Raw genomic sequence first — 12,961 nt, 5'->3', positions numbered from 1 at the left:
AACATACATCTCAGAGGCTGGCAAGTAATTTAATCTCAACCTCTGGGTGTGGGCACATCCATCCTGAAAAGCTAAGCTGGCTCAGATGGGCTGCGATGGGAAAAATTATTTTCTCTAGTGCAGAGAAGTTTCAGGTTTCCAACAGAGCAATGTGGTAAATCCTGTCCTATTTGGCAGATGACAAGTAAGATGCTCCGACCTCCCTTTCCCTCTGCTGTCTTTGAAAAAGGACCAACATTCCTTAAGGTGCTGTCAGGAGGAAAGAGGGTAGCAAGCTTTAAATCACAGAGCAATAGTGATTTAAATACCCCCGAGTGGGCCTAAGAGACAGTGCCGCCTCCATGCTGGTTGGTATCATTAGGGCAAGCAACGTCCAAACTTATTATTGTTCAACAAATTCAGTGAATGCCTACTACCTGCAAGATTGGGCCTGTGCAGATACGAAGAAGAATCCTGCCCTTGAGGAGTGTACGCCCCAGAGAAGAGAAAACATGTACATGCAACTTCTCATGATAAAGAGTCTTGGCAGTTGGGAGGAAAGGAACCATTCACTGCCTCTGCTTGGGAGGGGCTGTGGGCGGTGGGGGGGGGGGGGGTGCGGCCAGAGGGAAAACTTCATGGAGTGGGGAGGGTCCCCAAGCTGGATCTTGAAGAAGGACAGAATTTGGAATGCACACAGGCGCAGGAAAGGCAAGAACATGAATTTAGACAGAATAAGGAGTTCAGAGAGAAGGAAACAGGAGAGAACAGAAAAAACTGGTTCACTACAAGGAACAATAGGTGGCTGTGTCTGGTGGAAGCCTTGTGCTGCAGAGGGTGGAAGGGAGGTGAGGCCAGACCCTGGACAGTTCATGCAGGTGTTTTCCTTCATGCAGGTGTTTCATGGCTTCTGTGCAGTGGCTTCAGGCCAGTTCATGGCTTCAGGCCAGGGGTCTGGAGTCCGACCAGCTGCAGGGAGTATTGGAAGTTTTGAGAACTGACATGTTGAAAACTTTGCTTCTGGAAGTTGTGAAGTAGATTAGAAAGGAGAGGCTAGGTTGGGAAAGACCAGTTCAGAGGTTATGATACAAAGTAAGAAGGCCTAGCTAAGTGTCACGAAAACGTGAATAGAGACGGGAAGGATTCCACAGGTAACAGATCTATTTGCAGGTTCAAGAAGGAAAACTAGTGAACACACGCCGTGACATAGCATAACCGCAAAACCATCCTGCAGAATGAAAGAAGCCAGACCCAAAGGGTCACCTAGTGTATGATTCCATTTACATGAAATATCCAGAAGATAGGTAAATCCACCTTACAGAAAATGGATTCGTGGTTGTCAGGCGCTGGGAATGTCAGGAGTGACTGCTACTAGGCACAGGGTCCCCAAATGTTTCGGAACCAGACAGAGGTACTAGCTGCACAATGCTCCAAAGGTACTAAATGCTGCTGATTCAGCACTTTAAAATGGTTAATTTCATGACAGTGAATTTCACCTCAATAAATAAATAAAAAGAAGGAAAGCACAGTGGCATGTACACGCCTGACCACAAACAGTCTTCCAGTGGGGAAGCTTTCTCTATTTGACAGACGATGGGCCTTCAAGAAGGATGCATGTGGCAAGGAGACATCCTAGGAGCCTAGGCAGGAGGAAAAGAGGAATGCCCACCCAGGAAGTAGGAAAAGGAGGAGAGAATGGTGTTACAGAAGCCAAAGGTTAAAAAGCTTTATAAAAACAGAGTCTAATGCTGCACAGAAGCCATGAAACACCTGCATGAAGGGAAAGCCCTCACTGGAGGCAGCTGGTTGGGGTGGGGTCAGTGCAATGTCCTCTGCTCATGAAGCAGAGTATCTGCCTTGAGCTCCAAAACAGAGAGCAGACCAGTATCGGGGGGGACCCAAGACTCCCCTGAAACTCATGGATGAGAATGCATATGTGCACAAAGACAGTTCCCGGAGAGGTGAGTCTCAAAAGTCAGGCGGTCCACCTAACTGCCAAAGCCACAGCTAGGTGACTGGCCACTCACGGGAGACTCAGCCAACACGTGACACTCTTAACTCAGCCAGGTTGTAGGTATTTCTGACAAATAAGCTTGTATGACAGAGAAGGATTAAGAGAAAAGGATGATGGAGGCTTGTTCTGGGAGGTCCTGCAAACATTTGTGGGGATATGAGGACAAATAATGCTTTGAGTTGGGCCTCTGGGGATAGGACACCAGGTGAATACCTCCAGACTAAAGGAGCCTTCCTGGTACTTGTCAGGCATGTTACACACACACACACACACACACACACACACACACACACACACTCACTCACACACACACAGACAATGAGAATGTGCCCTCCATTCTCTGCTGTCACCAAAGAAAGCACAATCATCGCTGTGTACTTTCTCAAAGAGACTCTCAACCCTTAAATGGTAGGTCATGAAACTAAACAGTCTTTCTACCTACCCCTCTGCCACTTCGTTGTCCCTTTAAACCTGTCTCAGCATCCTTCTTCCCTGTGCCTGGAAGCCTTCACGTGGAGGGGCCGTGCGGAGGGAATGGGGCTGAACATCCGTAAGTGTTCATTACATTGTCAAGTGTCAACAGCTTTCATTTCACTTTGAAAAATGCATCTAATTTTTCTCACATTGGCACTTTCTTACTCTCTACGTGATACGTTCTGTTCACAGAAAAGCTGGATTATACCTGAGGAGTATAAAAAAATAATTTAAATGGTTGCCCTTTCCTTCAAGAGTTCTTTGTGCTTCAGTGGGGGCAGGGGGAGCATTGGACACATACCCATAGTAAAGCCCTTACCATGCAATAAACCCTTTAGTGAGATTTCAGCCTTAATGAAAGTCTCTGGTGATATATTCATGTTCTTTGTTGTTTTTCCCACAGTTACTCAGGGTGACAACTGCATTCTGCACACTACAACATTAACTTGTCGCCAGTATACTCTACCAGTGTTTGAAGAATGGTTTTATTTACTGTGTACTCTGAGACTTAACATCTTTAAAATATCTGCCTGTTCCATTAAATAATTATGAACTACCTAGAATACTCTGAACAGCTTTATTCTCAATAGATGTTGGATATTAACATCCCCAAGATATTTTATGGGCTACATAAAGAATGCCTTTATATGTGCACAATAATTTAAATCCTCTCTTGGCACTATCGGATCATTAATAAAGTCATGTTTTTTTGTTTTTGTTTTTGCTTTTACAGTCAGCCATTGAGAAATTAACCCACGATTACCTAAACTTATTTCACTTCCCACCACTGATTAAGGTAAGTAAGGTGTTTTTCTCACCGAGAATGGGCTACTTTATTGATGTATGCACCTGCTACATCCACACCTAAATTTGCCAATGTCGGGAATTGTTGTTTGAAGCAAACTTTAATTATTGTCTAACAAAAGGCCCTTTGAGTGAAGCTTAGGATGTGCATAAATTCAACATGCTTGATTCCTACAAGTTGAAATATTAACAGTGTATTCATGATAAGAACAACACATATCACCTTAGTGACTCAGGGATGTTAAATACTAACATTGTAGATTAGTACAATGGCCTCCCACCTGTCTCCAGAAACCTTTGTCCAGCACATAAGTCACTAAAGGAATTCACATAGTAGGGCTCTGGATTATCTATCACTTGCATTGGGTGCAGGGGGTAGGAGATGTCTTGTTTGAATAACGTATTATATTTGACTTATTATTTTGAATCCAGTCTACAAGTATATGGCACATGTTTTTATACAGTACGTGTTTGCAATTAATACACAGAGCTCTTCTCATTCACTAACTATGGTTTTCCACCTCTAAACTCCAGAAGTTTCATTTTGTTTCTTTTCTTGGCCCTTCACCTTCATCTGTTCTAGCAAGTACACAGTTCCTCTTTGGGAATTGCTTGCAAATATCTTGAGTGTTAAGAACTCTCAGAGTGAAGTCTCATAGTGCATCTCCAGGTGCTAAGTGCATTGCTAGAGTAAAAGTGTACAATGCAAGATGCATTGTGAAACATGTAAGAGAGTGACATTCAATTTGTAGTGCATGAGATAAGTCATGTGGAAATGTTCTCAAAGGCTTAAGATGTCATTTCTCTTGCTTTAAAGAATTGTCATTTGTAGCTTGATCCAAATTATCAAACATTAAACAATAGGTTAGCATGGAAACACTAGTACTGAGAAATCATCTCTTCTATATGAAATAAAAAAAAAGACACTACATACTATTTAGAGTAAATAGTGCTTGGTTTTCTGTTTTAGGACTCAGTAGATGAACCTAAAGAAAATGAGGAAAAAATCGTGAACCTTGAACTTGTTTTTGGTTTTCACTTGAAACCAGGAACTGGCCCACAGGTAAATCACATATTAAGTCTTTTGGATAAATTTCGATCTAATTTACTATTTTTCTCTCTTGGAACTCTGTGATTTCATACACCTCCCCCCCAACATCCCCAACCAGCAGATAACTCAATTATGAGTAAAGTATATGGGCTTTAAAAAATAGAATTTACTTGAAAGGCTGCCAGGGGCGCCTGGGTGGCTTAGTCGGTTAAACATTCCAACTTCAGGTCAGGGCATGATCTCACAGTTTGTGAGTTTGAGCCCCACATCAACTCACTTGCTGTCAGCACAGAGCCCACTTCCAGTCTTCTGTCCCCCCCTCTCTCTGCCCCTCCCCCACTCTTTCTCTCCCTTTCCCTCTCTCTCAAAACTAAACATTAAAAAAAATAAAAAGAAAAAAAGAAAGAAACAAAAAGAAAGGCTGCCAGCCACCTATGTAATCCAGTCTTGGAATCTTACTCTCTTGTTCAGCTGAAGAGTCCTGTGTGAGACTACCCAAACCCTCAGGGAAACTCACAGCAAAGCATTGGGGGGCGGTGGGGAGGATGCCAAAGTGATAGTTGATGCTGTTGGGCCTCGAGCATCTCATCTTCTTGTTTCTGTTTTGTAACACTGAGAGTAAAACAACACTGAGAGTAGAACTGTAGGCAATATGGAAACCCAAAGTATCAGCTCTAAATAGGGCAGAAGGGCATTTGACCAACACTTATTCAATCAGGCTTTCGCTATATGTTAATTTTAGAATATGGCAAAATTACTTGACCCAGGTGGCATATGAACTGGAATCACAACAAGTTTGTGTTACTTTGGATTACCATAGATAGGCAGTAATGATAACTTATATTAATGGAACACATATTGTGTTCCAGGCACACAGTACTGAGGCATAAATGCTACTTCCCCCTATTTTACAAATGAGGAAACTGGGGCTCTGAAAAGGTTAACCAACTTACCCAAGGGTTACCTGGCTAGCAAGCAGAGAGATGAGGCTTTGAATGCAGGCCTCTCTGATCCCAGAACGAAGCTCTTACTTACGGCACCGTTTGTACCTTTCTTCGGAGGCAGCAGCTAAGAGACCTTGTGAATATAGCTCCTTACAACCCATAGCCAGTTGCTCTGGGAGTGCTAGCCTAGGCTCAGCTAGCCCACTGGCCTGTCCCTAATTATGCTGTGCATACCCCAGGCCATTCCTGAAACCAGTGTTTGGGAGTGACTGGAAATGGTTTTGAGGGGGTAAACACTTCAAAAGATACACTTTCTGGACTCCTGACAGCGTCCTGCCTGCACCACTACAGCTATATTGGTGCTTTTGCTGAATGGAAATCTTTATCTCCCTGGTTTTGCCATAGAAGCTGGTTGAGTTTAAAAAAAAAAAAAAAAGCAGCAGCAGCAGCAGCAGCTGGTTGAGTGAAAGGTTTCTCATATACGAGCACTTTCCTTTCTTCCTGTGATGGGTCATGGTCTAGTCATTCCTGTTGTTAGAAGCAGCTACAGAAAGTGGGGCAGCAAGATCCTCTCTACAACAACAACCAGGCACCCTTCTAGCCCTGGGATTCTGTGGCCGTGGGCACTCCCAAGTCCATGTGATGGTAAACAAATCACATATTTTAATTTGCTCTCTTTGATGTCCTCGACTCCATGGCACTTAGTACTCTTTGTTTAAACCATCGTATGGCTTGTAGGTGGTGAAAGAAGAGGGAAGAATGTTTTTTGAGAGAGACTTGTCAAATTTAGTCTCAACCAAGAAAATAACTTGCAACTAACAAAGAAATGACTTGTTAATATGGAAAACTAAAAAATATCTTCTGTAAACATTTGCAAGGTATAAAGGATACTGGAGACCAAATACAGTGGTTTCGTTTTGTCCACAGTTGTGTAGCCTTCTCAAGCCGTAGGTTTTCACGAGGCCTAAAGTCATTGCAGCTTTTGACAGCCTATTGATCCTTGATCATGCCTACAGTCATAATTTCAATACATTTACACCATGCATTCAGCAGACGTTTACTGAGGACCTGGCTCTCTGCTAGAAGGTCAGAATACAAAATCAAAAAGTATAGTCCCCAGCTTGCAAGGAACCCATCGCTGATTGGAAGAAATAGACAAGATCAGTGAATGGTTTTAGTACCGAATGACGTTTTTTTTTTTGTTTTTTTTTTTTAACATCAAGCACATCATTCAATGGAAGCACACTGGCTGCACATTGAAAGCAGATGCATAGAGGGGTCAGAGAGGATCTTAAGGTCTTTTTGGTAGAAGTGATGCTTCAACTAAAAATTTAAAACCATTAGGAATTATTAGGCAGGGAGAAGACATGAAAGGCAAAAGGCATAGCTAGCATCTGCAAAAGATGTATGAAGTATGAAGCCAGGAAGACACAGGGAGCTCTTCTTTAGGCTAATTTCTATGGGACTGCACAACTCACTTCAAGCATCACTGCCTCTGGGACTTAGCACGAAGCAGGGGGACGAGTGTGGTGAGAGTTAGGCCATAATAGTGGCTGGTGACCAGAAAAAGAACAATGTTAGGTGCTAAACTAAGGAGTTTTAAAAGTTTTAAGCTGGGAGTAGATAGGATCAGATTTATATTTTTAAAAGATCTCTCAGGGGCACCTGGCTGGTTCAGTTAGAGCATGTGACTCTTGATCTTGGAGTTGTGAGTCCAAGCCTCATGTTGTGTGTAGAGATTACCTAAAAATAAAATATAAAAAAAATTTTTTAAGTAAATAAATAAAATATCTCTAAAAAGCACAGGGGAGGGTCAACTGGAAAGAGACCAGGCTAAAGTGAGAAAGACCCATTAGCGGGCAATGCAGACAACCAGGTTAAAGGGAACAAGGAGAGGAGGCTATGGCAGTGCCATGGAAGCGCCAGGAGTCCAAGGACCTCGAGACGGAACTGCTCAGACTAGGTCACCAGCTGGAAATGGTGTAGGGATGGGAGAGGAGCCAGGATATTGCCAGGTTTCTAGTGTGGGCAGCTGGGCAGATGATGTTATAACATAACAGATCAAAAAGTGAAATGTACAATGTGGATGTCATTCCATGGTGCTAAAAGTATAAAGAAGTGACTGGCGGGCTCCGTGCTGAGTGTGGAGCCTGCTTAAGATTCTCTCTCTGTCCCTCTACCCCTCTCTCCAGCTCAGGCGCTCTCTCTCTCCCTCTAAAATTTAAAAAAAAATTTTTTTTTTTAATTAAAAAAAGGACTGGAATGGATGAGGTTAACCAGGAAAAGCTTTTTTGGAAGGGGTAAGTTTTAAAGCAAGGTTTGAAGAGGTCCATGGTCATTTGCAAATAACTTCCTGAATATAATGTTTAAAGCTTCTACTTAGTACTTTGTTCTAAAGAGCTAAGTTATTTCATAAATGTCATCTCATTTATCCCCTTGGCATTTCTGTGAGATGCTTCAGGTATAATATTGTCATCACTGATCAGGAAACAGAGAGCAAGAGGAAGTGTGTGACCAGCCTTAGATGGGGCGAGGACAGAGCTGAGACTGGAAATTACATCTTTATCATTACCTTCTTATTAAACATGTGCTAGCTCACATACCTGTCCCAGGAGATTTAAGCCATCTGTACATTTTCATAAAATAATCCTAGAATAAATCACTGTCCAGTTCTAAACTACCCAGTTATGCCAGCCTATACCCTAGCATTATGAAACATTTCCCCCACATATTTGAAATTCCAATTCCCCACATGAAAACTGACCTTGACCTTGACCTTATTGCCTTAACCTTCAAAGGTAGAACCCAAGAAAAAAGGACATCCTCAAAATCCCAACTGAGTTCTCATAAACCCATCGTCACAGAAACGGTGAAGCCTTTCCGTGACTAGAATAAGTTACTAGAGGACACTGATGCTCCGCAAGTTGTCTCCAAACCGGGCTTTGCATATCAGGGAGATCTGCTTGACCATTTCACCTTTCCTTTTACAAACAAAATGAAAGATGCGTTCTAATTACAATTACAACCTCCAGGAATAATACAGGACAGTGACCTTATGATGAAATAGCAGCTCCATTTTCCCATCGCATCTGAAAGGGACCACCAGTTCCACAACCACTTAAAATTAGTACGTTGCTTCAGTACCTGCCCTGCCAGGAGAAAACGGTGAAAATATGACCTTATCCACAAATAACAAATACATGTAGAGGAAAAGCCTTTCATTGTAAGACCGGTCAACCTTTTGTTTTAAGAATTCAGATGCAATGCTGGTTTTTAGCCTCATTTTACAACCAGATGGATTCTGGCACAAAAGTGAGGTTGACTTGCTCAACTGAGGAAAGCCATTCAGGTCTGAGCGCCTACATGCCTGCTATCGTGGCCAGGGGCCACTGCATGACGCCTTTCTGTGATGTGTCTTTACTGCCTCGCCCTCTGGATAAGCGGGACCTCAGCAGACCAAAGCCCCATGCACATTTACAGGATTCTCGCACAAATGAAGTATGCTTTTCTTCTTTCCTTTTCGAGGCAAACTGGCAGGGAAGATAGGATTGGACCAAAGGCTTCGCTGCCCATTTAAATTAACAAAATCTGAGAATGGGGTTTACCCATGTATTTTACCTACTTCTAACAAGTAAATTATTAAATAATGCTATATATTGAGGCAAACTTGAACTTGAAATTATGACAGTGGAATTGGCAGAAATTGGGTCTTTCTCAGCTCAAAATTTTCCTGTCCTCAGATTTGAAATGCTTGTAATAATTATTTCATACCTTTGCCAGACACTGTGGTAAGTGCTCTGCAAACATTCTTCTCACATAGTTGTTATAAGCCACCATCACAGTGAGCACTATCCCTGTATCATCTCCAAGAGAAACTGAGGAAGGAAGAGGCAAAGTTCCTTACCCAGAATCCCCACCTATTTAGGGGCAGATCTAGTCCAAGGACTCAACCACTGTGTCATACTGCCTCTTTCTAGAAAGTAGCATCATCCCTAAAATAGATATATTGGTAATAAAAAGATAATTGGGGGGGGTCACCTAATAGTAAATAACCATCTTTTGTTTTGTGTGGGAAATGCCTTGTTTTGTAATCTTAAGGCCTTCCACTTGGCACAAAAGGAAAAAGGTTTCTGGAATCTCAGATAGCTTCATGCACCGCCCCCCCCCCCCCAGGGTCGCAACCACCCTTTCTTTCACTAAAATATTCAGCTCCATAGAGTTTATTATTATATCTCATATAAACTTGCCAGTCAGGAATATTGATTCTCAAATTGCCAAGGAATAAACTATCAAATCACCCAGCAGTTTTCTCACCAAGAAACTTTCTGAGACTGTGTCATAAAAATTTTAAATCAGGGTTATGAAGGAAGTATCTGGGAAGCCCATGCTTTCCTTGCGTGTACTGGACAGTCACAGACGTGGTCCCTGGAGTCCCTACCCCCACCCCCTACCCTCCACATGGAAACCTGTGGGTCTAAGTTGATGACCCACAGCACTCAGGGGAGAAGCCCGGGAAACACCACCCTGTCTCTGCCAGCACCCTGGCTACGCGGACCCCAAAATAGACACAGGCTTCCGGACTCCTGTACCTCCTACATCTGATTTCCTTTTGAGCAGTATTCTGATGGAGCAAGTGAATAAGGAAGACAAAATAAAGAGGAACACAATTTTGAAGGTATAGAAGCAGAGTAACAGCCCCCATCAGAGTCCAAGGCTTCTTCCGTTCACCCTGCCCCCCCCTTCTTGCGTGCGTCACGGGTAACACGGGGACCCCTTCTTCCACACCTTACCAGAAGCAATTCAGTCAACAGTTCTGCTTCTCTGTTCATCCTCTCTAGGTTAGAAACACTGCTTGTTACAAATACTTCCCACCTACTATTGTGCTGTTAGGTCTTTATTATTGGATCACTTATAAAATGTTGCATTTAATAAACAATTGAATCTCCAGGCCCTTTCTCAGAGCATTGTAAATATCAAAAACTGTCAAATGGGGCTTTTTTTTTCCTATTGTGTAATTTTTATAAATGGATAAATAAAGTAACAGAGCACAAAGAAAAGGATTTTGTAAGGAAGAAAAAAAAAAACCCCAACACTTTTTGTAAATTTCAGAACAGCTAAAAGCAATGCTTTACTTTGATATACTTGCATTTATTAAAAATGCAGTGTAAAGAAGCTTATTTCCTATGATCAACTCTTTCTTAGGGGATAAACATATGCACACACACATGTCCGTGTGCCTAAGTATATGGGCTTGTAGTGGCAGGGTTCTGTAAGAAATACAACTTTTAATTGACAGCCAGGGAGCAAATGCAGCTTAGAATATGACTGCATGAACTTGCTGCATATTTCTAATCACAGTGGGGCTACACTTCATCACACAGGTCAAGCAGCTGCTTACAGGCCCAGAGCAGAGCTGCTAAGCACATACTTGCTGATAGATGGATAATCACATGTAGAAACGGCACACCAGAAAATGTCTAACAATGGGAGAAAATGGCCCTGACTTGTAGTGTTTGTGGATCTCCATGGTATAAATATTTTCACCAGGGCCAATTACCGATCTGATGTCTCTGAACTTGAAGTTGGGGAGAGGTGTGAGCAACCAGCTTGTGAGGGCGGCTCCAGCACACCACTGGATCCCTCGTGGCCTTCTTCATCAAGACCCTGAATTCCTTTTAAGATAGTGAATGGAAAGGAAGTACACGTGATAAAACATAGGTATGACTGCACAACAAATACATATAGCTGGTTTCCAGCTATAATAATATGTGTAGTTAGCTCACAGAGAGCTCTAGTTTCCCACCGAATCCATAGATGGCTCAGATCTCCTTGGGTTGCCATTGGCTCATACAGATACACTGACTCTATTATAGGATTTCAAAAATTAGGATTTGAGTTTGTAGAGAGTAGGAATATACTACTTATGGAAACAGAAACAAAATTTAAATTTGTGATGGTCTTTTAAAAATATTTGAATAGCCACAGTTGTTGACTCCATTGATGACAGGACATCTTTGCTTTCGAAGGTTTTCCAAAGCCACTGAAAGAAGGAAGACTGTGATAACTCAAAATGACTTGTGTTTTCTGAACCAAAAACTAGGTCTTGAGAATAATCAATTATAATAGGGACTGATTATTTGAAATGAAATTAAAAGCACTGCATTGGAAAAGCAAAGATGTACGACAACCATCTCAATCCCATATGTCAGGATCTGGGCTGAGAACAGCTCAAATGGTAAACAATGCCTACCAACCTTTTTCTTCAAAGGTCATTAATTTTTGGCATCATCTCTGGAGTCACGGCAAGGGAGGGGAATTTAGTAGTCAGAAGAGCTGTTTTTATATTTTGAGTGTCCTGGGTAAAAGTCAATTTGCAGCCCATTTGTTAGCGTTTAAAAAAGCTTATAAGCAGTAATTAGGTAAGCTAGAACACCTTCTATGTTGTTCAAGAAACTCAGTCTTGAGAATAGATTCTGAGTTATTCAAAATCAATAGCAAGACTTACTCTTTTTTTTTCCAAGATGAATACCCAGTACCTTCCAATTTTAAAAAGAGTTTAAAAAAAATGAAAAAGTCCTTTCCAAACATGTCAACTAACATCTGAACCATTTCAGGTAGTGTGTAATGCATCATATGAGAGTACGTCTCACTTGATTTCTTTTACTTTATTTTAACTTCATCCCTAAAGTCCTTTTTTCATACATAACTCGAATAACAGCCCCCCAAAAGGCAATATAACAACCTTATCTCCACTGGTGTCTAGCTGGCACCAATCTGCCCTGACCTTAGACACAAGCCATTGTTAAGGGTATAACGCATTTACATATTTTGCAATAAAACATCAGTTATTTGCATTACTGTGTCAAGTTTTATTTGATTCTTTCACCTAAAAATGACTCATTTTCCTTTCTTGTATTTTAAAAACCAACTACTCTAAGCTTGTTTGAGAATAATCAAAAATTGCCCATTTAGCTAGAAGTCATTTTCTTTTCAAAAGGCAAATGTTATTTAATCTTTCAGCTGTTCATTGTGCCATCATAAATACTTTCTTTTCAGCACAGTTGTGGGGACTGAAATGAGCCCACTAATTGCCTCCCATTTCGACTGACATGTGGTGGTTTAGTGGAAAGAGAACACAGCAGGGAGAAGGAAATAGGAGGCTGAGAAAATGAGAGCTAATTATTTTCACTGCCTCATGTCAGGCTCTGTGTCAGCCTTGTTTTTACAAACTGGAAGGTTTAGCACTAAATAAAACAAACTGGCGTCATGTTTTTATATACTGGCAGTGTCATGGAAGCAGCTGCACATCTCAAAGACAATATAATGCCTGCGTTCGCATGGACACCATCTGACAGACACTGTGAGCCACGGCTAATGAGGACATCACAGTGGTGCCAAGTGAAAGGTGCTGAATTATGTATGATTCTTCATCAGTACAGCAATAGTCCTGTACATCATTATGAGACATTGTTTTGCTGAAGAGATTAAAACATTCTTAGTTCCAGACCCTGCAACCTATACGCGCTGAAAGAGGTTATTAATGGAATTTTTAGGGAGAGTTTCTTGTGGATTTCTTTTTGGTTGAAAAACAAATCTCGCGGGACAAAGCCGTGATGGGTCATGACACCGTATAGATAAAGAAGAGAAGCAAATTAACCATACTTGCATTATCTTCTTTTTAAAGGCAGCATAATA

The 12,961-nt window shown here is 41.7% G+C and overlaps 1 protein-coding gene across 1 annotated transcript in view; it reads left to right on the top strand.

The window, feature by feature from the left end:
- The window catches only part of MAP3K20 (mitogen-activated protein kinase kinase kinase 20), a 183,209-nt gene that overhangs the window by 151,560 nt on the left and 18,688 nt on the right, over window positions 1–12,961 (top strand). Inside the window, exons 15-16 of the mRNA XM_047083311.1 lie at window positions 3,201–3,263; window positions 4,242–4,334. Of these exons, the coding sequence (XP_046939267.1) occupies window positions 3,201–3,263; window positions 4,242–4,334 (156 nt within the window). The remainder of the gene's footprint in view (window positions 1–3,200; window positions 3,264–4,241; window positions 4,335–12,961) is intronic.

The sequence above is a fragment of the Lynx rufus genome, unplaced genomic scaffold, assembly GCF_022079265.1.
Source record: "Lynx rufus isolate CCGP_SWC_20201006 ecotype Redwood Valley unplaced genomic scaffold, mLynRuf1.p SCAF_2, whole genome shotgun sequence".
NCBI lineage: Eukaryota > Metazoa > Chordata > Mammalia > Carnivora > Felidae > Lynx > Lynx rufus.
The sequence above is the reverse complement of the archived record's forward strand: the minus strand, read 5'-3'. Positions and strand labels throughout refer to the sequence as shown.